General features: G+C 43.4%; 1 protein-coding gene across 1 annotated transcript in view; it reads left to right on the forward strand.

Moving 5' to 3' along the window:
- LOC106598456 (SH3-containing GRB2-like protein 3-interacting protein 1) overlaps positions 1 to 24,014 on the forward strand; it is a 70,704-nt gene extending 46,690 nt beyond the window's left edge. Inside the window, exons 8-25 of the mRNA XM_045714911.1 lie at positions 239 to 263; positions 516 to 579; positions 798 to 898; positions 8,462 to 8,525; positions 8,740 to 8,840; positions 8,989 to 9,069; positions 12,542 to 12,610; positions 12,809 to 13,447; positions 13,489 to 13,548; positions 13,822 to 13,943; positions 15,916 to 16,057; positions 17,420 to 17,531; positions 17,981 to 18,136; positions 18,873 to 19,005; positions 19,551 to 19,756; positions 19,862 to 19,926; positions 20,804 to 20,968; positions 21,212 to 24,014. Coding sequence (XP_045570867.1) covers positions 239 to 263; positions 516 to 579; positions 798 to 898; positions 8,462 to 8,525; positions 8,740 to 8,840; positions 8,989 to 9,069; positions 12,542 to 12,610; positions 12,809 to 13,447; positions 13,489 to 13,548; positions 13,822 to 13,943; positions 15,916 to 16,057; positions 17,420 to 17,531; positions 17,981 to 18,136; positions 18,873 to 19,005; positions 19,551 to 19,756; positions 19,862 to 19,926; positions 20,804 to 20,968; positions 21,212 to 21,234 — 2,328 coding nt within the window. The 3' untranslated portion in view covers positions 21,235 to 24,014. The remainder of the gene's footprint in view (positions 1 to 238; positions 264 to 515; positions 580 to 797; positions 899 to 8,461; positions 8,526 to 8,739; positions 8,841 to 8,988; positions 9,070 to 12,541; positions 12,611 to 12,808; positions 13,448 to 13,488; positions 13,549 to 13,821; positions 13,944 to 15,915; positions 16,058 to 17,419; positions 17,532 to 17,980; positions 18,137 to 18,872; positions 19,006 to 19,550; positions 19,757 to 19,861; positions 19,927 to 20,803; positions 20,969 to 21,211) is intronic.
- The last annotated feature ends 137 nt before the right edge of the window (positions 24,015 to 24,151 follow it).

Raw genomic sequence — 24,151 nt, forward strand, 5'->3', positions numbered from 1 at the left:
CACTCTATTTTATTTCAATGCCAATGACATTTACTGATGGCCTCACAAAATATTGTAATTTTCCAGTTTCTATATATACTTCCAGTTTCACTCTTCTTTCACATTAGCAATTGTACAGGGAGACTAATCTAGGACCTATACTGTAATTATTGGTTGAACTGTTTATATTCATGTTTTGTATGTTAGGTTACGAATCCTTTTTACTGGTATACTGAAAAGCACTTTGTTTTTGTTGCAGGGCTCGATAAAGAGACACCTGTCTTGTAAGTACATTGTTTGTGGATGTAGTGTGATGCTATTTGTAATTTCTTTTAAAGTCTGTCAGTGTAAACTGCATACATGTACAGTACAGTATCTTGTCATAGTTCTACACCATCAGTTAAGCTAATTGTTTGAGGTTGGGATGCATACTATAGTTTCAATAGTTTGAGTTAAGATGCACATTCAGTGGCTGTCAGTATATATAAATATTATATTATGATATATAATCTAATATCACTGGTTGTTCTTTCCAGGTGAGGAGATCGCCAGACCCAGACGCTCCACCCCTACGCCAAGCCCCGCACCCGAGACACAAAGGTCAAAACTCTGCTAAGGCTAACATTGCTAACAGGCTAGCATATTTTCTATGTACAGTATTGATATAATTTGTGTTGGGTCTGCTAAATGTTCTGTTTGGGGAAAGAATAAAGCTTTTATATTCAATTCAATTACAAAGTATAAGTACATTGCTGAAATCTTGATTATCAGAGTTGTAAAATCATATTTACATATCTTGACTTTACTATCTCTTGCAGTGAGAGAGTATCCCAGAATCGTAGGGCATCCCCAGCTTTCTTCGGGCTTCCTCCTGAGACGACCTATGAGACACACAGATACGATAGTAACAGAAATGATGGTAACTCTCACAAGATTAGTCTTTCTGACAGAATGTGTGTGTTGCATGGGTCTTAGCTATGTGTTAGTACAGTCAGGGGTATGTTGGTTGGTTGCTCCTAATCACAATAATACTATCTGTAGCTGTATTATCACTATACTATCTGTAGCTGTATTATCACTATACTATCTGTAGCTGTATTATCACTATACTATCTGTAGCTGTATTATCACCAGTTCTTGACTTGGACTGAAATAGGTGTCGGTGCTCATTTTGAGTGCTGGTACTGTTTAAATACCCCATTAATGACAAAGTTGAAAACATGTTTTTAAATGTATTGAAAAAGAAATACAAAAATATCTAAATTACATAAGTATTCACACACCTGAGTCAATACATGTTAGAATCACCTTTGGCAGTGTTTACAGCTGTGAGTCTTTCTGGGTAAATCTCTAAGAGCTTTGCACACCTGGATTGTACAATATTTGCACATTATTATTTTCAAAATTCTTCCAGCTCTGTTAAATTGGTTGTTGGTCGTTGCTAGACAACCATTTTCAAGTCTTGCCATAGATTTTCAAGCAGATTTAAGTCAAAACGGTAACTCGCCCACTCAGGAACATTGTGAAAATTCTATGCAACTTCTGGCGCGCATTTACTGTGAAGACTGAGGCTGTACCCGCTTTAAGTTAGTTTTAACAGTGGTCAAGTAGGCTACTGTGGGTATTTGATCATAATGCAGGCCTACCTCCTGCAGCAAAGCACCCCCACAACATGATGCTACCATCCCCGTGCTTCACGGTTGGAATGGTGTTCTTCAGCTGGCAAGCCTCCCCCTTTTTCCTCCAAACATAACGATGGTCATTATGGCCAAACAGTTATATTTTTGTTTCATCAGACCAGAGGACATTTCTCCAAAAGTACGATCTTTGTCCCCATGTGCAGTTGCAAACAGTAGTCTGGCTTTTTTATGGCGATTTTGGAGCAGTGGCTTCTTCGTTGCTGAGCGGCCTTTCAGGTTATGTCGATATAGGACTCATTTTACTGTGGATATAGATACTTTTGTACCTGTTTCCTCCAGCATCTTCACAAGGTCCTTTGCTGTTGTTTTGGGATTGATTTGCACTTTTCGCACCAAAGTACGTTCGTCACTAGGAGACAGAACGCGTCTCCTTCCTGAGCGGTTTGACGGCTGCGTGGTCCCATTGCAACGTTCGTCGTAAGGATTAGACCAAAATGCAGCGGGAATGTGTATGCTCATCTTCTTTATTGTGAAGAAAACCAAAATAAATACTTCAACAAAAACAACGATGAGAAACAGTCCTGAAAGGCACACAGCTACACAAGGAACAACTACCCACAAAAACCCATGGAAAAACACCCCTACTAAATAGGACCTTCAATTAGAGGCAACGAGAAACAGCTGCCTCCAATTGAAGGTCAACCCAAATAAACTAAACATAGAAATAGAAAAATTAGAACGAACATAGAAATATACTAACATAGAACATTAACAAAAAAAAAAGAAACACATAAAACAAACACCCCCTGCCACGTCCTGACCAAACTACAATTACAAATAACCCCTTTACTGGTCAGGACGTGACAGTACCCCCCCCCCAAAGGTGCAGACCCCGGATGCACCTCAAACAAAAAACACAAAAATAAACCCCAAAACCAAAATAATCCCAAACTAAAGGGAGGGAAGGGAGGGTGGCCACTGTCACCGATGGTTCTTGTGCTACACCCCCTCCCCAATCCTCCACAATGGAGGTGGCTCAGGCTCCGGCCTTAGTCCCCAACCTAACCTGTCCACCCCCGCAGAAGGCTCAGGGCTAAGGCGCGTCGCTGGAGACCTCGGGCTGATGCGCATTGCTGGAGACCTCGGGCTGATGGGCGACTCTGGGAGCTCTGGACTGAAGGGCGACTCTGGGAGCTCCGGACTGAAGGGCGACTCTGGCTGCGCCGGTTCCGGACTGTCGGGAAACTCTGGCTGCGCCGGTTCCGGACTGTAGGTCGACTCTGGCTGCGCTGGTTCCGGACTGTAGGGCGCCTCTGGCTGCGCCGGTTCCGGACTGTCGGGAAACTCTGGCTGCGCCTCTGGCTGCGCCGGTTCCGGACTGTAGGGCGACTCTGGCTGCGCCGGTTCCGGACTGTAGGGCGACTCTGGCTGTGCCGGTTCCGGACTGTAGGGCGACTCTGCAGGCTCCGGACTGTGGGCCGTCTCTGCAGGCTCCGGACTGTGGGCCGTCTCTGCAGGCTCCGGACTGTGGGCCGTCTCTGCAGGCTCCGGACTGTGGGCCGTCTCTGCAGGCTCCGGACTGTGGGCCGTCTCAGTCGGTTCCGGACTGTGGGCCTTCTCAGTCGGTTCCGGACTGTGGGCCATCTCTGTCGGTTCCGGACTGTAGGACGTCGCCGGAAGCACTGGACGGGGCACTGTCGCCAGAAGCTCTAGACGGGGCACTGTCGCCGGAAGCTCTAGACGGGGCACTGTCGCCGGAAGCTCTAGACGGGGAACTGTCGTCGGAAGCTCTGGACGGGGTACTGTCGTTGGAAGCTCTGGACGGGGACTGCGCACTGCAGGCCTGGTGCGTGGAGCTGGCTTTGGAGGCGCCAGACTGGTAACACGCACCTCAAGGCCAGTGCGAGGAGCAGGAGCAGGACGAACTGGACTGGGCTGAAGCACTGGAGGCGTGGTGCTGGTACTGGAGGTACCAGACTGGAGACACGCACCCCAAGGCTAGTGCGAGGAGCGGGAACAGGACATACTGGACTGGGCTGACGCACTGGAGGTCTGGTGCGTGGTGCTGGCTTTGGAGGCGCCAGACTGGAGAGACGCACCTCAAGGCTAGTGCGAGGAGCAGGAACTGGATACACCGGGCCATGAACAAGCACTGGAGGTCTGGAGCGCACAGCCTGCACAACCCGTCCTGGCTGGGTGGTAACAGTAGCCCTGCACGGGCGGAGTGCTGGCACAGGGCGAACTGGGCTGTGCAGAGGCCTGATGGCTGCCGTGCGTAGAGCAGGCGTAGGGTAGCCTGGGACCAGGAGACGCACTGGTGGCCAGATGTGCTGCACAGGCATACTCCTACCTGGCTGGATGCCCACTCTAGCACGGCACTTGCGAGGGCTGGGATCGCTCGCACCGGACTGTGCGTGCGCATGGGCGAGATCGTGCACACTTCCGCATAGACCGGCGCTCTCATGATCCGCTGCTCCCCATAATAAGCACGGGGAGTTGGCTTAGGGCTCACCCTTGGCCCAGCCAAACTACCTGTGTGCCCCCCCCCCCAAGAAATTATTATTGGGGGTGCCTCTCGTGCTTCTGTCGTTGGGCACGCTCTTCGTAATGTCGCCGTTCCTCCCTCGCTGTCTCCACCTGTTTCCATGGCAGGGTCTTGTCCCCTGCCATACACTCCTCCCATGTCCATGACGTCCTCCACTCCCTTCTTTCCCTGGCCCAGGATCCTTGCTCCTCCTGGGCCTGCTGCTTGGTCCGTTGGTGGTGGGTAGTTCTGTAACGTTCGTCGTAAGGATTAGACCAAAATGCAGCGGGAATGTGTATGCTCATCTTCTTTATTGTGAACAAAACCAAAATAAATACTTAAACAAAAACAACGACGAGAAACAGTCCTGCAAGGCACACAGCTACACAAGGAACAACTACCCACAAAATCCCATGGAAAAACACCCCTACTAAATAGGACCTTCAATTAGAGGCAACGAGGAACAGCTGCCTCCAATTGAAGGTCAACCCAAATAAACTAAACATAGAAATAGAAAAACTAGAACGAACATAGAAATATAGTAACATAGAACATTAACCAAAAAAACCCGAAACACATAAAACAAACACCCCCTGACACGTCCTGACCGAACTACAATAACAAATAACCCCTTTACTGGTCAGGACGTGACACCCATGGTGTTTATACTTGCGTACTATTGTTTGTACAGATGAACGTGGTACCTTCAGGTGTTTGGAAATTGCTCCCAAGGATGAACCAAACTTGTGGAGGGCTACAATTTTTTTTCTGAGGTCTTGGCTATTTTTCCATGATGTCAATCAAAGAGGCACTGAGTTTGAAGGTAGGCCTTGAAATACATCCACAGGTACACCTCCAATTGACTCAAATTATGTTCAATTAGCATATCAAAAGCTTCTAAAACCATGACATCATTTTCTGGAATTTTCCAAGCTGTTAAGGCACAGTCAACTTAGTGTATGTAAACTTCTGACCCACTGGAATTGTGATACAGTGAATTATAAGTGAAATAATCGGTCTGTAAACAATTGTTGGAACAATCACTTGTGTCATGCACAAAGTAGATGTCCTAATCAACTTGCCAAAACTATAGTTTGTTAACAAGAAATTTGTGAAGTGGTTGAATAACGAGTTTTAATGACTCCAACTTAAGTGTATGTAAACTTCCGACTTCAACTGTATGTATTAATATGAAGCACATATTCAGATTAACTTCACAGTACAGAACAAGTTTGTAAAGGAAAAAGATGTTCCTACCTTAGTTTTTCAAAACTTCCCACAACACAGCCATTTCCTGTTGCGTCTTTTCCTCCCCATTTCTGGTTTTGTTCCTGTTGTCTGTGACACATCTGCGTCCTTTAGCAATCCATGACCTCACATAGGGGACTTGGTTGAATTTGGTCAGAGAGGCGCGGGTTGAGGTGCAAATCAGATTAATTTGAGAAAGTCCCCGCTCGCATTCTGCACTGTAGATGGGGATGGTGCTGAGCGCCATCAACAGCTCTTTACGTCCATCTGTAAGGTTCTTTCATCATTACCATCAGTGTCCCTGTACTGCCTGTAGGTCCGTATAACCTTACGTGGACTGTCAATGCCAAACCGCTGCCAGAGAGATTCTATTCTACACCTTAAGCTCCTCTATGAACTGGCTGTTTCCTGTATTGTCCACCGCTCGTCCTCCTTGAGAGAACATTCCAGCCTCCATGTTCCTCGCCAAGCTCTCGAAAAAACTCCCTCTGATTAAGGACTCTGGGTCACTGGGTCTTCCACCATTCAGTTTGACACCTTGGAAAGAGTTTACGGACAATTCCAGCAGATAAATTCTCCAGTTCCACAAGATCAAGAAAAATGTTTGCTGGTACATCCATATCTGCCAGCTGAAGTCTGGTGTATACAATCAAGGCACTCTTTTTATTCAAACTAGTAGCCTCATTAAGCATTAGGCTGATTTTGGGAGATCACTGTACTATTCTTTCAAATAGTTTTTGCTTCATTTCGGATTAAATATGTTGCTGTATGTTGGAGCAAGCAACATTGGAAATCGAGAATTCTCCCCATGTCAAGTCCATTTAACTCCTGACAGTCAATTTGTTGCTCAAAACTGTGAGCGGGCCTGTGACGTTTAGTCTCCTTCTGAAGACTCTGGCTGTAGTGTCTATGTTTTTATTTGAAGTGTTAACTACAACCTGTGTTAAGGTGTCCTCTTTAACCTTGTCTACAATGCGTGCTGCTGCTAAATGGGCCTTGGATTGGGCATGTTCAGAAACCTTTTTTCTGAGGGCTCTTTGTTGCTTTTTTTACGGCAGAGGATGTTACTGTACATTTGCTAGTTTCATCCCTCCAGTCTTTTCTGGGACCCAAACTCTCTACCTTTTTGAATGTTGTACAACCCAGCTTTGAATTTTGCTTGACAAGCCAGGGGTTATAAATTTGCTTGGTCTTGAACTGAGCCTCCGTCCAAATTGAACCTGCTCTGGGCACTTTGTCGGTGGATGCTCTGTCCCCCTGCTCCCTGACCGCCTCTCCCAGCAAGTCTGACTCGCTAGTAGGCCTACTAGCTAGTGGAGGTCCCGGTTGTGATGCTGAACTGGCGGGATAAGCAGCCCTGCTAGCTAAGACAACGCCATCAGGAGCAGTTTGCTTCTCAATCCTCTCATCCGGCACTGACAGTTCTCTGGCTTGTTTCGGGTTCGATTCATCATATTTGTAAGGATTTTTGGACATGAAAAACTTTATCAAAGTTGATTCCCTTTTCTTATTCATTTCTGATTTGGCTTTCCCTCAGTTTACCTACAGACCTCTTCACTAGCTGACCACCACTGCCAAGACCTGTTTCAAGATCAGTTACTTACCCCGCCGGCCCGCCCCAAACCTATATGTACAAATAAGAGAGCAGGTCTGAAATCAGTGTGGAAGGATTAGGATGATTGCACACAAGGATCACCGCGCATTTACATGATGGTTTTTCTGGAAGGCAGGAGAAATAACCAGGAGGCAACTTGATTTAACTCTGGTTGGTGACCACTGCTCTAGAAAGTTGAGTGTTCAATCTCGTGCTTCTCTCTGTGGGCTGATATTTCTGTGAGGCAGTTCTGGGGTGTAAGGACCAACGCTGGAGACGAGAAGCAAGTACAGGGAGTGAACATTTAATGGAAAACGGACATCAAACAAAACACGGACAGCATCTGGACAGGGGGATTAAAACGACATTACGACAATAATGCTGACACAGGGAACAAAACAGAGGAACAGACAGATATAGAGGGGGCAATCAACAACATGAAGGAGTCCAGGTGAGTCCAATGAGCGCAGATGCTCGTAATGATGGTGACAGGTGTGCGTAATGAAGGGCAGCCTGGCCCCCTCGAACGCCAGAGAGGGGAAGCGGGAGCAGGCGTGACATGGGGAGCTGCACAGCAGCCTCGGGGATACTGAGCTTAAGCGCAGCTTGGAGGGAACATTGGTACTCAGTAATGTGTTGTATTGGATTTTCCGCGAACATAACACTTTGTATTCAGGACAAAAAGTTAATTGCTTTGCCTAATTTTTTTGCAGTATTTCTTTAGTGCCTTGTTGCACACAGGATGCATGCTTTGGGAAAAAAAAGTGTTCTGTACAGGCTTCCTTCTTTTCACTCTGTCAATTAGGTTAGTATTGTGGAGTATCTTCAATGTTGTTGATCCGTCATCAGTTTTCTCCGATCACAGCCATTAAACTCTATAACTGTTAAAGTCCCCATTGGCCTCATGCTGAAATCCCTGAGGGGTTTCCATCCTTTTGTTTTACCCAATGGGTGGCCTTCTTTGCGTGGCATTGGAAAACTTCCCTGGTCTTTGTGGTTTAATCTGCACTATTATTCCACGCAGAGTGAGTCCATGCAACTTATTATGTGACTTGTTTAGCACATTTTTCGTCCTGAACTTATTTAGTCTTGCCATAACAAAGGGGTTGAATACTTATTGACTCAAGACATTTCAGATAAAAAAAATTTATGACTTTGTAAAAATTCTGAAAAACATTATTATTCCACTTTGACATTATGGGGTATTGTGTGTAGTAGTTCAGTGACCAAAAAAATCTAAATTGAATCCATTATAATTTCAGGATGTAACACAACAAAATGTGGAAAAAGTCAAGGGGTGTGATTACTTTCAGGCATTGTACTTAGGTGCAGAAACTCCACAATACTTTTGAGATATTCTATAAGAGATGAAGAACTCAAGCAGTGAAGACCTCAGTATAAGGATATTAATATAGGATACAGTATAATATGATGATATACTGTATATAATTTAATATCACTGGTTGTTCTTTCCAGGAGAGGAGATTGCCAGACCCAGACGCTCCACCCCTACGCCAAGACCCGCCCCTGAGACACAAAGGTCAGAGTTCAAAACTGTGCCAACGCTGACACAACAAACAGGCTACCATATTTGCTATGTACTCTATTGATAGAATTTGTGTTGGGTCTGATAAATGTTTTGTTTGGGAAAACAATTAGGCTATTAAATTCAATTAAGTAACAAAATACAAGTACATCGCTGAAATCTTGAATATCACAGTTTTAAAATCACATTTACTTACCATCTCTTCCAGTGAGAGAGTATCCCAGAATCACAGAGCATCCCCAGCTTTCTTCGGGCCTCCTCATGAGACGACCTATGAGACACACAGATACGATAGTAACAGAAATGATGGTAACTCTCATAAGATTAGTCTTTCTGACTGGATGTGTGTGTTGTGTGTCTTTGTGTTTTTACATAAGGGTATCTGAATGTGTGTCAGTTGTTTGTTACCACTGAGGTGTGATTAACCATGTTTATATCCTTTCTTTGTGTATCATAGTAGTCTATATAGAGGCTGATGCATGGTGTGACTCCAGACCAGACTCTGACTCCCCTTTGATCAGAAACTTTCCAACAGGAGGTAAGCCCCCACTATATCATTTATATCAGTCATGATTGTGGTATTATATGACATTTGCTAACACAACGGCGTGCCGCATTTAAATCAGCTTGTTGTCCGCATATGGCCCACAGGCCACCAGTTTGAGACCAATGTTATAGTCAATAGTGTGTTACTAAGTGTTAACACCCTTTAGTGCCGTAGTACTGTAGACTAACTGTTGTACAAAATGCAAGTCGTTTGACCAAGTCAAATCAAATCAAATTGTATTTGTCACATGCGCCGAATACAACAGGTGTAGACTTTACCGTGAAATGCTTACTTACAAGCCCTTAATCAACAATGCCGTTCAAGAAATAGAGTTAAGAAAATATTTACTAAATAAACCAAAAAAATCTAAAAGTAACACAAGAAAATTCCATAACGGAGGCTATATACAGGGAGTACCGGCACCGAGTCAATGTGCGGGGGTACAGGTTAGTCGAGGTTAATTTGTAAAGTGACTATGCATAGGTAATAAACAGTTAGTAGCAGCAGTGTAAAAACAAAGGGGGGGGGGGGTCAATGTAAATTGTCCGGGTGGCCATTTTATTAATTGTTCAGCAGTCTTATGGCTTGGGGGTAGAAGCTGTTAATTAAGGAGCCTTTTGGTCCTAGACTTGGCACTCCTGTACTGCTTGCCATGCGGTAGCAGGGAGAACAATCTATGACTTGGGTGACGGGAGTCTTTGACAATTTTTTTGGGCCTTCCTCTGACACTGCCTAGTATATAGGTCCTGGATGTCAGGAAGCTTGGCCCCAGTGATGTACTGGGCGTACGCACTACCCTCTGTAGCGCCTTACGGTCGGATGCAAAGCAGTTGCCATACCAGGCGGTGATGCAACCGGTCAGGATGCTCTTAATGGTGCAGCTGTAGATCTTTTTGAGGATCTGGGGACCCATGCCAAATCTTGTCAGTCTCCTGAGGGGGAAAAGCTGTTGTCTTGCCCTCTTCACAACTGTTTTGGTGTGTTTGGACCATGATAGTTTGTTGGTGATGTGGACACCAAGGAACTTGAAACTCTCGACCCGCTCCACTTAAGCCCCGTCGATGTTAATGGGGGCCTGTTCGGCCCTCCTTTTCCTATAGTCCACGATCAGCACCTTTGTCTTGCTCACATTGAGGGAGAGGTTGTTGTCCTGGCACCACACTGCCAGGTCTCTGACTTCTTCCGTATAGACTGTCTCATCGTTGTGTCATCAGCAAACTTAATGATGGTGTTGGAGTCGTGCTTGGCCACGCAGTCGTGGGTGAACAGGGAGTACAGGAGGGGACTGAGCACGCACCCCTGAGGGGCCCCAGTGTTGAGGATCAGCGTGGCAGATGAGTTGTTGCCTACCACCTGGGGGAGGGAGTCCAGGATCCAGTTGCAGAGGGTGGTGTTTAGTCCCAGGATCCTTAGCTTAGTGATGAGCTTTGAGGGCACTATGGTGTTGAACGCTGAGCTGTAGTCAATGAATAGCATTCTCACATAAGTGTTCCTTTTGTCCAGGTGGGAAAGGGCAGTGTGGAGTGCAATATAGATTGCATCATCTGTGGATCTGTTGGGGAGGTATGCGAATTGGAGTGGGTCTAGGGTTTCCGGCATGATGGTGTTGATGTGAGCCAGGGGGTGGTAATCATTTAAGCAGGTTACATTTGCTTTCTTGGGTACAGGGACTATGGTGGTCTGTTTGAAACATGTTGTTATTACAGACTTGGTCAGGGAGAGGTTGAAAATATCAGTGAAGACACTTGCCAGTTGGTCCGCACATGCTTTGAGTACACATCCTGGTAATCCGTTAGGCCCCGCGGCTTTGTGAATGTTGACCTGTTTAAAGGTCTTGCTCACATTGTCTACGGAGAGCGTGATCACACAGTCGTCCGGAACAGCTGATGCTCTCATACATGCTTAAGTGTTGCTTGCCTCGAACTAATTATAAAAGGCATTTAGTTTGTCTGGTAAGCTCGTGTCACTGGGCAGCTCGCGGATGGGTTTCCCTTTGTAGTCCGTAATATTTTTCAAGCCCTGCTACATCTGACGAGCGTCAGAGCCGATGTAGTAGGATTCAATCTTAGTCCTGTATTGACGCTTTGCCAGTTTGAAGGTTTGTCTGAGGGCATAGCGGGATTTCTTAATAGCGTCCGGATAGTGTCCCACTCCTTGAAAGCGGCAGCTCTAGCCTTTAGCTCTGTGCGGATGTTGCCTGTAATCCATGGCTTCTGGTTGGGAAATGTACATACGGTCACTTTGGGGACGACGTCGTCGATGCACTTATTGATGAAGCCGGTGACTGAGGTGGTATACTCCTCAATGCATTGGATGAATCCCGGAACATATTCTGTGGTAGTGCAATCTGTGATAGTCCTGTCTGTGACAATCCAGACAGTCCTGTAGCGTAGCATCCGCGTCATCTGATCACTTCTGTATTGAGCGAGTCACTGGTACTGCCTGCTTTAAAATTTGGCTTGTAAGCAGGAGTCAGGAGGATAGAATTATGGTCAAATTTGCCAAATGGAGCGCAAGGGAGAGCTTTGTATGCGTCTCTGTCTGTGGAGTAAAGGTGGTCTAGAGTTTTTTTTCCTCTGGTTGCACATGTGACAGGCTGGTAGAAATTAAGTAAAGTTTTCCTGCATTAAAGTCACGGGCCACTAGGAGCGCCACTTCTGGATGAGCATTTTCTTGTTTGCTTATGGCCTTATACAGCTCGTTGAGTGCGGTCTTAGTTCCAGCATCAGTTTGTGGTGGTAAATAGACGGCTATGAATAATATAGATGAGAACTCTAGGTAGATCGTGTGATCTACAGCTTATCATGAGGTATTCTACCTCATGCGAGCAATTCGTCAAGACTTCTTTAATGTTAGACATCGCGCACCAGCAGTTATTGACAAATAGACACACACCCCACCCTCGTCTTACCAGACGTAGCTGCTCTGTCCTGCCGATGCACGTAGAAGCCAGCTAGCTCTATATTATCCGTGTCGTCGATCAGCCACGTCTCGGTTAAACATAAGATATTTCCGTTTTTAATTTCCCGTTGGTAGGATTGTCTTAATTGTACATTTTCCGGTTTGTTTTCCAAGGATTGCACGTTGGCCAATAATACAGAGAGAACTAATGGTTTACCTATTCGTCTGCAAAATCTTATAAGGCACCCCATCTTCCTCCCCCTTTTCCTCCGTCTTTTCTTCATGCTGATGACGGGGATTTGGGCCTTGTCTTTGCAAAGCAATAAATCCTTCGCATCGGACTCATTAAATAAAAAATATTTGTCCAGTTCAAAGTGTGTAATCGCTATTCTGATATCCAGAAGCTCTTTTCGGTCACAAGAGACAGTAGCAGCAACATTATGTACCAAATGAGTTACAAACAATGCGAAAAAGCATCAAAATAGCACAGTTGGTTAGGAGCCCGTATAACGGCAGCAATCCCCTCCGGCAACATTATATAACAGTGTCACTCTCTTTGTAGCTCCTCCTCCACTTCCTCCCAAGAACGTCCAAGCAGCTAGTCAAGGCTATTCTTCGTCTGATTCTTCCGGTAATATTATTTTTTCTAGTAACCATAATTCCCATATGGAAGCAGATTCATGCCAAAACCTCAATGGTTTTATTTGTATTTGTTTTGGCATGAATCAGCTTCCATATTCCCATGCCTCGTGCACACTTGCCATTGTTCTTTGGACAGCATTGATAGAAGTGAACTCAGGAAGATCTCTGAACTTTTATTTTCCCACAGCTGATTTACACAATGGGAGAATAGTCTCAAGCCCCGCCCCCATCTACCTGAACGTCCAATCGCCAGCCTCATACAGAGGTTCCCCCTTGCCTGACCTGGAAGATGTGTTCGGCCCCATGGAATCCTCCCGGATCAATGAGGGCAGGGCCTCGCCCCGATGGGTCAGCTTCAACAATGAGAGACCACCCCCACCGGACGAACCGGCCCCGCCTCCGCCCCCTGCCTATCCTCCTCCTGACTCGCCCAACTCCCTCTCCTCCACCCCAGACTCCCCCTGCCTCTCCCCGGGCCCTCCTCCGGATGAGCCTCCCCCCTCCCCGCCGCCCTTTTCCTCTCCCCCCGACTCGCCCATCTCCATCATCTCCATTCCCCCTCCAAATGAACCCGTTCCTCCCCTGCCTCCCGACTTCTTGCCCCCAGACTCACCGCCATGCATCGCCATCAATCCTAGTCTGTTTTTGGATGATGATGAGATACTGGAGTACTCCCTGCTCCCTCTGCCCCTGCTGCCCCATTGGAGTACTCCCCTGCCCCTACCAGTCCCATCCCTCCCCCCCTGCCTGCGGAGCGCTCCCTTCGGGCAGGCATCCCTTCCCCTCTGGTGTTCCTTAGGGAGGAGCAGCCTGACTTTATGTCCTGGCCCGTGGTGCTGAACCCGGGCTTCAGGGGCATGCCGTCCCCCCTCCTCCCGCCCACCTACAGGCCCATGGTGTCTTCCCCCGGACCATGCCCAGGCAGTGGTGAGTACATAGAAATAGAATGGGTAGATTACCACTGTAGGAAAACATAGAAATAAAATGGGTAGATTACCACCATAGGAAAACATAGAAATACAAGGGGTAGATTACCACTCTAGGAAACCATAGAAATGCAATACAAGTAGAATGGGTAATGCCATCATTGTGAAAATGGAATTTGTTGACATCGCTCTATTACAATTGCTATTGGATCTAGAGGTCATAGCTGGTCATAATCTTAATAGGGGTCATAGGTCCTCCCTTTTCCTTTTACAGGCCCCTCCTCTCCACCTCGCCCTGCCACGCCCCTGTCAGGAGGTAGTCCAATCCCTCCCCCTCTTCCTACAAGGCCCTCCTCTCGACCCAAACTGCCCCCTGGGAAACCAATGGGAGACCTGGTATGGCACACTTTTACATGTGTTAGACTTGTGATAGATACTATTAGAATGTTAGTAATGTGATAGATACTATTAGAATGTTAGTAATGTGATAGATACTATTAGAATGTTAGTAATGTGATAGATACTATTAGAATGTTAGTAATGTGATAGATACTATTAGAATGTTAGACTTGTGATAGATACTATTAGAATGTTAGTAATGTGATAGATACTATTAGAATGTTAGTAATGTGATAGATACTATTAGAATGTTAGTAATGTGATAGATACTATTAGAATGTTAGTAATGTGATAGATACTATTAGAATGTTAGTAATGTCATAGATACTATTAGAATGTTAGTAATGTCATAGATACTATTAGAATGTTAGTAATGTCATAGATACTATTAGAATGTTAGTAATGTGATAGATACTATTAGAATGTTAGTAATGTCATAGATACTATTAGAATGTTAGTAATGTCATAGATAGTATTAGAATGTTAGACTTGTGATAGATACTATTAGAATGTTAGTAATGTGATAGATAGTATTAGAATGTTAGACTTGTGATAGATACTATTAGAATGTTAGTAATGTCATAGATACTATTAGAATGTTAGTAATGTGATAGATACTGTTAGAATGTTAGTAATGTGATAGATACTATTAGAATGTTAGACTTGTGATAGATACTATTAGAATGTTAGTAATGTGATAGATACTGTTAGAATGTTAGTAATGTGATAGATACTATTAGAATGTTAGTAATGTGATAGATAGTATTAGAATGTTAGACTTGTGATAGATACTATTAGAATGTTAGTAATGTCATAGATACTATTAGAATGTTAGTAATGTGATAGATACTGTTAGAATGTTAGTAATGTGATAGATACTATTACAATGTTAGTAATGTCATAGATACTATTAGAATGTTAGTAATGTCATAGATACTATTAGAATGTTAGTAATGTGATAGATACTGTTAGAATGTTAGTAATGTGATAGATACTATTAGAATGTTAGTAATGTGATAGATACTATTAGAATGTTAGACTTGTGATAGATACTATTAGAATGTTAGTAATGTGATAGATACTATTAGAATGTTAGTAATGTGATAGATACTATTAGAATGTTAGTAATGTGATAGATACTATTAGAATGTTAGACTTGTGATAGATACTATTAGAATGTTAGTAATGTCATAGATACTATTAGAATGTTAGTAATGTCATAGATACTATTAGAATGTTAGTAATGTCATAGATACTATTAGAATGTCAGTAATGTGATAGATACTATTAGAATGTTAGTAATGTCATAGATACTATTAGAATGTCAGTAATGTGATAGATACTATTAGAATGTTAGTAATGTCATAGATACTATTAGAATGTTAGTAATGTCATAGATACTATTAGAATGTTAGTAATGTGATAGATACTATTAGAATGTTAGTAATGTGATAGATACTATTAGAATGTTAGTAATGTCATAGATACTATTAGAATGTTAGTAATGTCATAGATAGTATTAGAATGTTAGTAATGTGATAGATACTATTAGAATGTCAGTAATGTGATAGATACTATTAGAATGTCAGTAATGTGATAGATACTATTAGAATGTTAGTAATGTCATAGATACTATTAGAATGTTAGTAATGTCATAGATACTATTAGAATGTCAGTAATGTGATAGATACTATTAGAATGTTAGTAATGTCATAGATACTATTAGAATGTTAGTAATGTCATAGATACTATTAGAATGTCAGTAATGTGATAGATACTATTAGAATGTTAGTAATGTGATAGATACTATTAGAATGTTAGACTTGTGACTCTTATTAGTTTTCTTCAACTGATTTACACAAAGTTAGAGATACTACTAAACCTAACTGTGACTGCTTTGCTAACATTACATTGTGTTGGGAAAATGTGTGGTACAGCAACAGGCTACTGATATTCTCCTCCCCCCCAGGCTCGGCCCTTCAGCCCCCCAGTCTCCGGCAGCCCCCCTCCCTTCGCCCCCCTGGCCCGAGCCGAGAGCTCCTCCTCCATCACCTTGCTGAGCGCAGCCTCCACCCCCACCCTGGGGAGAGAGCTCACCGTATCCACTACAGGTACTACCATCCTCCATAACACCTGATTCACCTGTGTATGCCTCTGGGGTTAACACATTCAATGGTAGTATGCACACATTTGAAGCCTGTAATAGGACTTTTGTGAAACAGGTTTTTTCACCATCAAATCAAATCAAATTGTATTAGTCACATGCGCCGAATATGCGCCGGTGTAAACCTTACAGTGAAATGCTTACTTACAAGCCCCTAACCAACAATGCCGTTTCAAAAAAATATGGCTAAGAATAAGAGATAAAAGTAATTAAAGAGCAGCAGTATTGGGACAAACTGGTTAGTATGATGAATACACACACCTCTCTCGTCATTTTTTAAATTGTTTTTATTTAACATTTATTTAACTAGGCAAGTCAGTTAAGAACAAATTCTTATTTTCAATGACGGCCTAGGAACAGTGGGTTAACTACCTTGTTCAGGGGCAGAACAACAGATTTTTACCTTGTCAGCTTGGGATTCGATCCAGCAACCTTCCGGTTACTGGCCCAATGATCTAACTACTAGGCTACCTGCCGCCCCGTCATCTTCACTCTGCTAAACACACAGTCATCTACACTTCCCATGTTCCAATCAGACACTACAAGGCTGCTTTCTTTCTATCCATCCATCATGCTCCCTCTGGCCTTGCCCTCTGTCTTGTGATGGGGTTATACCTCCATTAACTATCCACCTCTCCTCTTCTCCTCTTCCTCTGCTCCTGCCTGCCTCTCATCCCCCTCTCCCTCCCTCCCTCCCCCTCTCCCTCCCTCCATGTCCTCTACCCCTCTCCACATGAACAGAGGAAAAACTGACAACCATGGTATGGTTTTACCATGGCCGGTTTTATTTGTCTTTTGAAGGTGAGTCGTACCAGGGTCGTATTCATTAGGACACAATGCGGGAAAAAAACGTTCTGCAGTGGAAACGGAAAATTAGCATTTCTTATTGGACAAGTTCAGGTAGTCCCTTTCAGTCCGTTTGGTGCCTAACGAACATGACCTAGTACCAGTGCATGGAGGCTATCGTACTGTACTGCACTACCCTGGCTGTCCATGTTTCTCTGGTCTCACTATCTATGATCTCTCCAATCTTCTATCTTGTCATTTCTATGCTCTTCCCCACTCCCTCCCTTACGCATGTCTGCTCATCTGACCACGTCTGTAGGCCGTTACAGACACAGGAAGGGATGTTGCTACTGAGATAGTGCCTTTTATGTGGTGATCAACCTTGTGTGTGTGTGTGTGTGTGTGTGTGTGTGTGTGTGTGTGTGTGTGTGTGTGTGTGTGTGTGTGTGTGTGTGTGTGTGTGTGTGTGTGTGTGTGTGTGTGTGTGTGTGTGTGTGTGTGTGTGTGTGTGTGTGTGTGTCAGGATGTTCCAGAGGACCCAGCCCACTGACCATGGGAGCCCAGGACACTCTGCCCGTGGCGGCTGCCTTCACCGAGACCATCAACGCCTATTTCAAAGGAGCCGACCCCAGCAAGTAAGGCTAGCTATTCCTATCGATGCTAGGCTATTCCTCTCAATGCTAGGCTAATGCTAACACAAGTAGAAATGTTGATATTGATATGAATAACAACATTGATGTCAAATTTATATCAAAGTTAATACTGATGTGAATGCAAATTCATGACAACATGATGTTTCAGCCGGCAAAGCGACCCTCATCAGAATAAATGCAACAAGTAAGATGGCTATGATATTGTTGATATATATCATATTGCAACTACTGTATGACTATTTCATTTCAATTTCAAACTGTATTGTCTCCTTTTGTTGTCCCCACAGGGAAATACAATGTGCCTAGGCTATATATTGTTCTGTGGATATTTCTGTGGGAAATGTAGTTTGTTTGTGGCACCCCTATGGATTCTGGGTACTGTAGTTTTTCATTTCTGAAAAACTGAGCTGGCTCTGTTCTCCATGATCCAGGTGTGTGGTGAAGATCACTGGGGAGATGGTGCTGTCTTTCCCAGCAGGCATCACCAGGCACTTTGCCAGCCACCCGTCTGCCCCCGTGCTCACCTTCAGCATCAGCAACTACTACCGGCTAGAGCAGGTCCTCCCCAACCCACACCTACTGTGCTGGTAAGGCTGATTATACAGTACACTGACTCAATATTGTGTTTTTGGGCATGTTCCAAACGATGTCCCATAGTGGCCAGGATTGGAGCTACACATTGACTCTTGGTGGATTCCCCTAAACATAGTAGACATTCACAGGACCAATAGCAACATGTTTTAATAATTACATTTAAGCAATAAGGTCTGTGCTTTATCATGAATGTAGTCACAGGTAAATGTGTTGTTCAGCCTGACACGCTGGCTCAGATTGGTTAGGGAGAGACACCCCTGGGATTGGTTAGAGAGAGACACCTCTGTTATTGGTTATGGAGAGACACCTCTGTTATTGGTTAGAGAGAGACACCTCTGTGATTCATTAGGGAGAGACACCTCTGTGATTGGTTAGGGAGAGACACCCCTGTGATTGGTTAGGGAGAGACACCCCTGTGATTGGTAAGGGAGAGACATCCCTGTGATTGGTTAGGGAGAGACACCCCTGTGATTGGTTAGGGAGAGACATCCCTGTGATTGGTTAGGGAGAGACACCCCTGTGATTGGTTAGGGAGAGACATCCCTGTGATTGGTTAGGGAGAGACATCCCTGTGATTTGAAAACCTGGTTAAACCACTTACCAGGATCACCAAACAAATTCTTGGAAAACATGCACGATAATGTGAAAATATACCTGAATCAGATAAAGTCATTGTAATATTGCACCATCAGCAAACCCAAAATGCCCATGTCATGTATTTGTTTTTAGTGACACCACCATGTCCAATGTGGACACCAAGGAATTCTGGGTAAATATGCCAAACCTGATGAGCCACCTGAGGAGAGTGGCTGACCAGAAGCCTCAAGCAACCTACTACAATGTGGACATGATCAAATATCAGGTGAGACTGTCTGCATAGTACACATTATTACATGTAATTCCATACAGTGTATACTGTATAGTCACAATGGCATGTAATTCCATACAGTGTATACTGTATAGTCACAATGGAATGTAATTCCATACAGTGTATACTGTATAGTCACAATGGAATGTAATTCCATACAGTGTATACTGTATAGTCACAATGGAATGGAATTCCATACGGTGTATACTGTATAGTCACAATGGAATGGAATTCCATACGGTGTATACTGTATAGTCACAATGGAATGTAATTCCATACGGTGTATACTGTATAGTCACAATGGAATGTAATTCCATACAGTGTATACTGTATAGTCACAATGGCATGTAATTCCATACGGTGTATACTGTATAGTCACAATGGAATGGAATTCCATACAGTGTATACTGTATAGTCACAATGGCATGTAATTGTTAAACAAATGCAATGAAGTGCGTGCTTACGTATGTGTGTGTGTGTGTATGCTTATGCGTGTTTACATGTGTGTGTGCTTATGTGTGCTTGTGTGTGTGTCTTAGGTGGCAGCTGAGGGGATCCAGTCTACTCCCCTGAACCTGGCGGTGAGTTGGCGTGGCGACACCACCAGCACGGACCTCAGAATAGACTACAAATACAACATGGAGGCCATGGCCGCCACCCCCTCCCCCCTCCACAACATCCACTTCCTGGTCCCTGTGGACGGGGGCGTGGCCAAACTCCAAGCCATGATCCCCACTGCCACCTGGTGAGGATAATTAATTGCTGACTTAGATTGTTTTTAAATGTATTTAATCTTAGTGTCACTGAAATAATAAAGGCAACTATAACTTTATTTTATTTTCTCTGTAAGGAACCCAGAACAGCAGAACATTCTATGGAAGATATCAAGCCTTTCCCAAAGGTCTGAAAATGGAGGTAGGTGATCTTCCTCTTTCACTTTTCCTGTGACTTCTTCCTCCTCTTTCTCCTCTCCTTCCTCATCTGTATCCTCCTCCTCTTGTCTTCCTCCTATTTCTCCTCTCCTCCCTCCTCTTTCTCCTCTCATTCTTCCTCTTTCTCCTTATCTTCCTCCTCTCCTGTCTTCCTCCTCTTTCTCCTGTCCTTCTTCCTCTTTCTCCTCATCTTCCTCCTCTCCTGTCTTCCTCCTCTTTCTCCTCATCTTCCTCCTCTCCTGTCTCCCTCCTCTTCCTCCTCTCCTGTCTCCCTCCTTTCTCCTCTCCTGTCTTCCTCCTCTTTCTCCTCTCCTCTCTCCTCTTTCTCCTCTCATTCTTCCTCCTCTCCTGTCTCCCACATCTTTCTCCTCTCCTGTCTTCCTCCTCTTTCTCCTCTCCTCTCTCCTCTTTCTCCTCTCATTCTTCCTTTTTCTCCATATCTTTCTCCTCTCCTGTCTCCCTCCTCTTTCTCCTCTCCTGTCTTCCTCCTCTTTCTCCTAATCTTCCTCCTCTCCTGTCTCCCTCCTTTCTCCTCTCCTGTCTTCCTCCTCTTTCTCCTCTCCTCTCTCCTCTTTCTCCTCTCATTCTTCCTCCTCTCCTGTCTTCCTCATCTTTCTCCTCTCCTGTCTTCCTCCTCTTTCTCCTCTCCTCTCTCCTCTTTCTCCTCTCATTCTTCCTCCTCTCCTGTCTTCCTCATCTTTCTCCTCTCCTGTCTTCCTCCTCTTTCTCCTTCTCTTCCTCCTTTTTCTCCTCTCCTGTCTTCCTCCTCTTTCTCCTCTTCCTCCTCATCGTCTTTGTTATCATCTGCCTCAACTTTGTCATCATCTTCATCACCATCATCATTATTCTCTCTCCTATAGGAGTGGGGGCTCTACTGGGTAGGTTCCAGTTGACAGAGGGTCCCAGTAAGCCGTCCCAGTTGGCGGTGCAGTTCACCAGCGAGGGCAGCACTCTGTCAGGCTGTGACATCCAGCTGGTGGGGACTGGCTACAGGCTCTCGCTGGTCAAAAAGAGATTTGCAGCAGGTCAGTGTCTGTGTGTGAGGGAAGCATGAAAATACTAGCCTGGTCCCAGATCGGTTTGTGCTGTCTTGCCAACTTCCATGGTCATTGTCACACGTTCTGGGATCATGGGCCCCGTTTGAAACTGAACTGAAATTGTATTGATTCTAGCCCTGACAACAACACTTTGCAAGACAACAACACTTTAGCAATAGCAAACAGTTGGAATTCCCCTGACTGAATACTCTGCTTGTGTTTCCGTTACAGGGAAATATCTGGCGGACAACTAGTCACCACTGTTGTAAAATGGAACCCTTTCAACCATATGATGGCTTTTGACTGTGAGGATGATGATAGACTTTTTATGGATTGTTCATTCGATACAAGTTACCAACTGAGAAACGTCTGAAACCTAACGCTTAAGCAGGGAGGGGTAACTGATGACATAGCAGCAACAACAGGATGTGATGTAATACGCACTGTCCACAAGGGTTCACCAGGGTATTGCTTTATGTTTTAACACACTCAAATACAGTAGTCGCACTGTTGGAGTTTATGCAAGTAGTCACCGCTTTTTTTTCGTTTTGTGCACCTTGAGGGTTGTTGAGGTCAATTGTAAAATCTTTTGTCTGTAATGTTTTCGTTATGTGTCGGACCCCAGTAAGACTAGCTGTCGCCATTGGCGTCGGCTATTGGACGTCCTAATCAATAAAACATTTAGAAATCATAATGAAAGATAATGGATTCAACACATTTACTCCCGTTTAGCAAAGTCAATTATCATTGGCAGCACATACAGTAATCCAGCCTTATTTGTGAGAAGAATTCTATGTGAATGGGTGATGGATGGAAGATGCACTGGACAGATTTATGTGAATAGATAGACACTGTTATCATTCATTGATAATTCAATTGATTATGACAAGAACAATTGATTATGACATAACAATTGATTATGACAAGAACAATTGATTATGACATAACAATTGATTATGACAAAAACAATTGATTATGACATAACAATTGATTATGACAAGGACAATTGATTATGACAAAAACAATTGATTATGACATAACAATTGATTATGACAAAAACAATTGATTATGACATAACAATTGATTATGACAAGAACAATTGATTATGACATAACAATTGATTATGACAAGAACAATTGATTATGACATAACAATTGATTATGACAAGAACTCCACGTGCAGGGTTAGGATGACATTTTGATGTTTTTCTTTTATTTATTGGGTTGATTCAACTGATATGGTACCAGCTGGTACTGCACCAGCATGTTGAGGCCCACAACTTGGAGTTAACGTACAGACAACGTTATTATGTATGTGGTGGTTGTGTGTTTTGCTGGGAGGTCAAGTGGTTCATGTAATGTAATTGTTCATATTGTTTTCCTGATTTGTGGATGACAAAAACAAAGCAGTTGACCTTACAGGCTGAATAGCAGAGTTGCCTTGGACCAGATTACATTTCTTTCTGGATTCTGTTTGTCCCTTAGAGTTGTTGTGTCCAGGAGTCCTAATCAAGAATAACTGGTTGAAATGACATCATTACAACTGGTTAGGGTGGCAGGTAGCTTAGCGGTTAAGAGTGTTGGGCCAGTAACCGAAAGGTCACTGGTTTGAATCCCTAGTCAACTAGGTGAAAAATCTGCAGATGTGCCCTTGAGCAAGGCACTTAACCCTAATTGCTCCTGTAAGTCGCTCTGGATAAGAGCGTCAGCTAAATGTAAATGCTAGAATTACATCAATTACTGGTTAGAAGTAGGTCTTTATGAGGTCATTTCAACCAGTTTTGCCCGCTGGGAAGTATAACCGGGGGACATCAAAGAAGATGGAAAAGTGCTTGAAGAATGATTTATCTAAAATAGAATAATAATGAATATTTATCGATGGCCCCTAATGTTATGTTTCTTGTTTTTCCACCATGTGGAGTTAATAGATGTTTTATCATTTTCTAATAGCAGTATATTGAAAATCAATTTGTAAAAAAGTGTAAATATGAAAGAAGCGTCTTCATATATCCCTTTGGACATATGGGTGATTCTGTGTACTGTCAAATCAGATTTATGTTATACGGTTGGTGATAGCCTTTACAATACATTACAGAACACATTTTTGTTTTGCTTTTATTTCTAATGTGGATTTCTTGTAAAATACTGACTGTCCAAATCTGCGTTACTCAAAAGTATAATTTTTTTTGGTTACCTTTTTTTACTCTACAATGCTAGTTCATTTATTTCAAGACATTTAGGATGTCCAGCAGCACACAAAAGAGTCCCCCCTCCCCTCCTAATCCAATGCTATTCTGACCAAGACTGGGTAAAGAAAACAGTAGTGAGTGTAGAGTTCAGTCTAATGTAACCAGGTTCATTCAGACCTACGTCTGTTATAGTACGTGTGCTATGTGATTGTTTTTACTGTAACTTCTAGTCATGTCATCGTGTTTGACCTTTCACCTGAAGATTTAACCTTTAAACCTTTGACCTTTGGCATGAATCCACAACAACATTATCACACTTCCATGATACTATTGCGGTAACGTCCTCCTATGTTTCCTCCCGACTTGCACACCAACAACAAATAGTTTTGTGTAACTGTAATTGTTTTGCTCCTGCCCATCTCTCAAGGAGAAAAATGTTTGTGTATTATTTTCACTTTATGACAATGGTAATAGAATTACCTCACGTTTTGTTACTTATTTCCAAATCAGTATATTCAAAATGAGTCACGACCAATGACAAAAGAGCCTTTTTATCCTTGATATTATCAATAACTATGGTAAATGTATTTCAACTTTACTTTTTTAGTCCTGGTTGCAATATTTAATTTATTTGTTTGAGCCTTACTGGTCCTTTAAAAATATTCACAAATACAAATGAACGTTTTTTCTGTCAGTATTTTATTCACTGCATAGGACACTGAATATGCAAACATACCATGTACATTTCCCATCCAAAGATTTTAAGAGTAAATATATAAAAAGTTAATATAATGTAATACCTGTTTTACTTGGTAATAAAGAATGGGAGAATATTGGAAATGAAAATGGATGTCTTTATTATTATTTTATACATTTTCCAATGTTACAGGCGCAGATGAATATACACTACTCTTTTGGATAGTCTATTGAATGTGCATTGCGTTGTTGTTGTTGTTGTTGTTGTCAGTTGTATTGCGCGCGCC

This window comes from Salmo salar, chromosome ssa03 (genome assembly GCF_905237065.1).
Source record: "Salmo salar chromosome ssa03, Ssal_v3.1, whole genome shotgun sequence".
NCBI classification, from domain to species: Eukaryota; Metazoa; Chordata; class Actinopteri; order Salmoniformes; family Salmonidae; genus Salmo; species Salmo salar.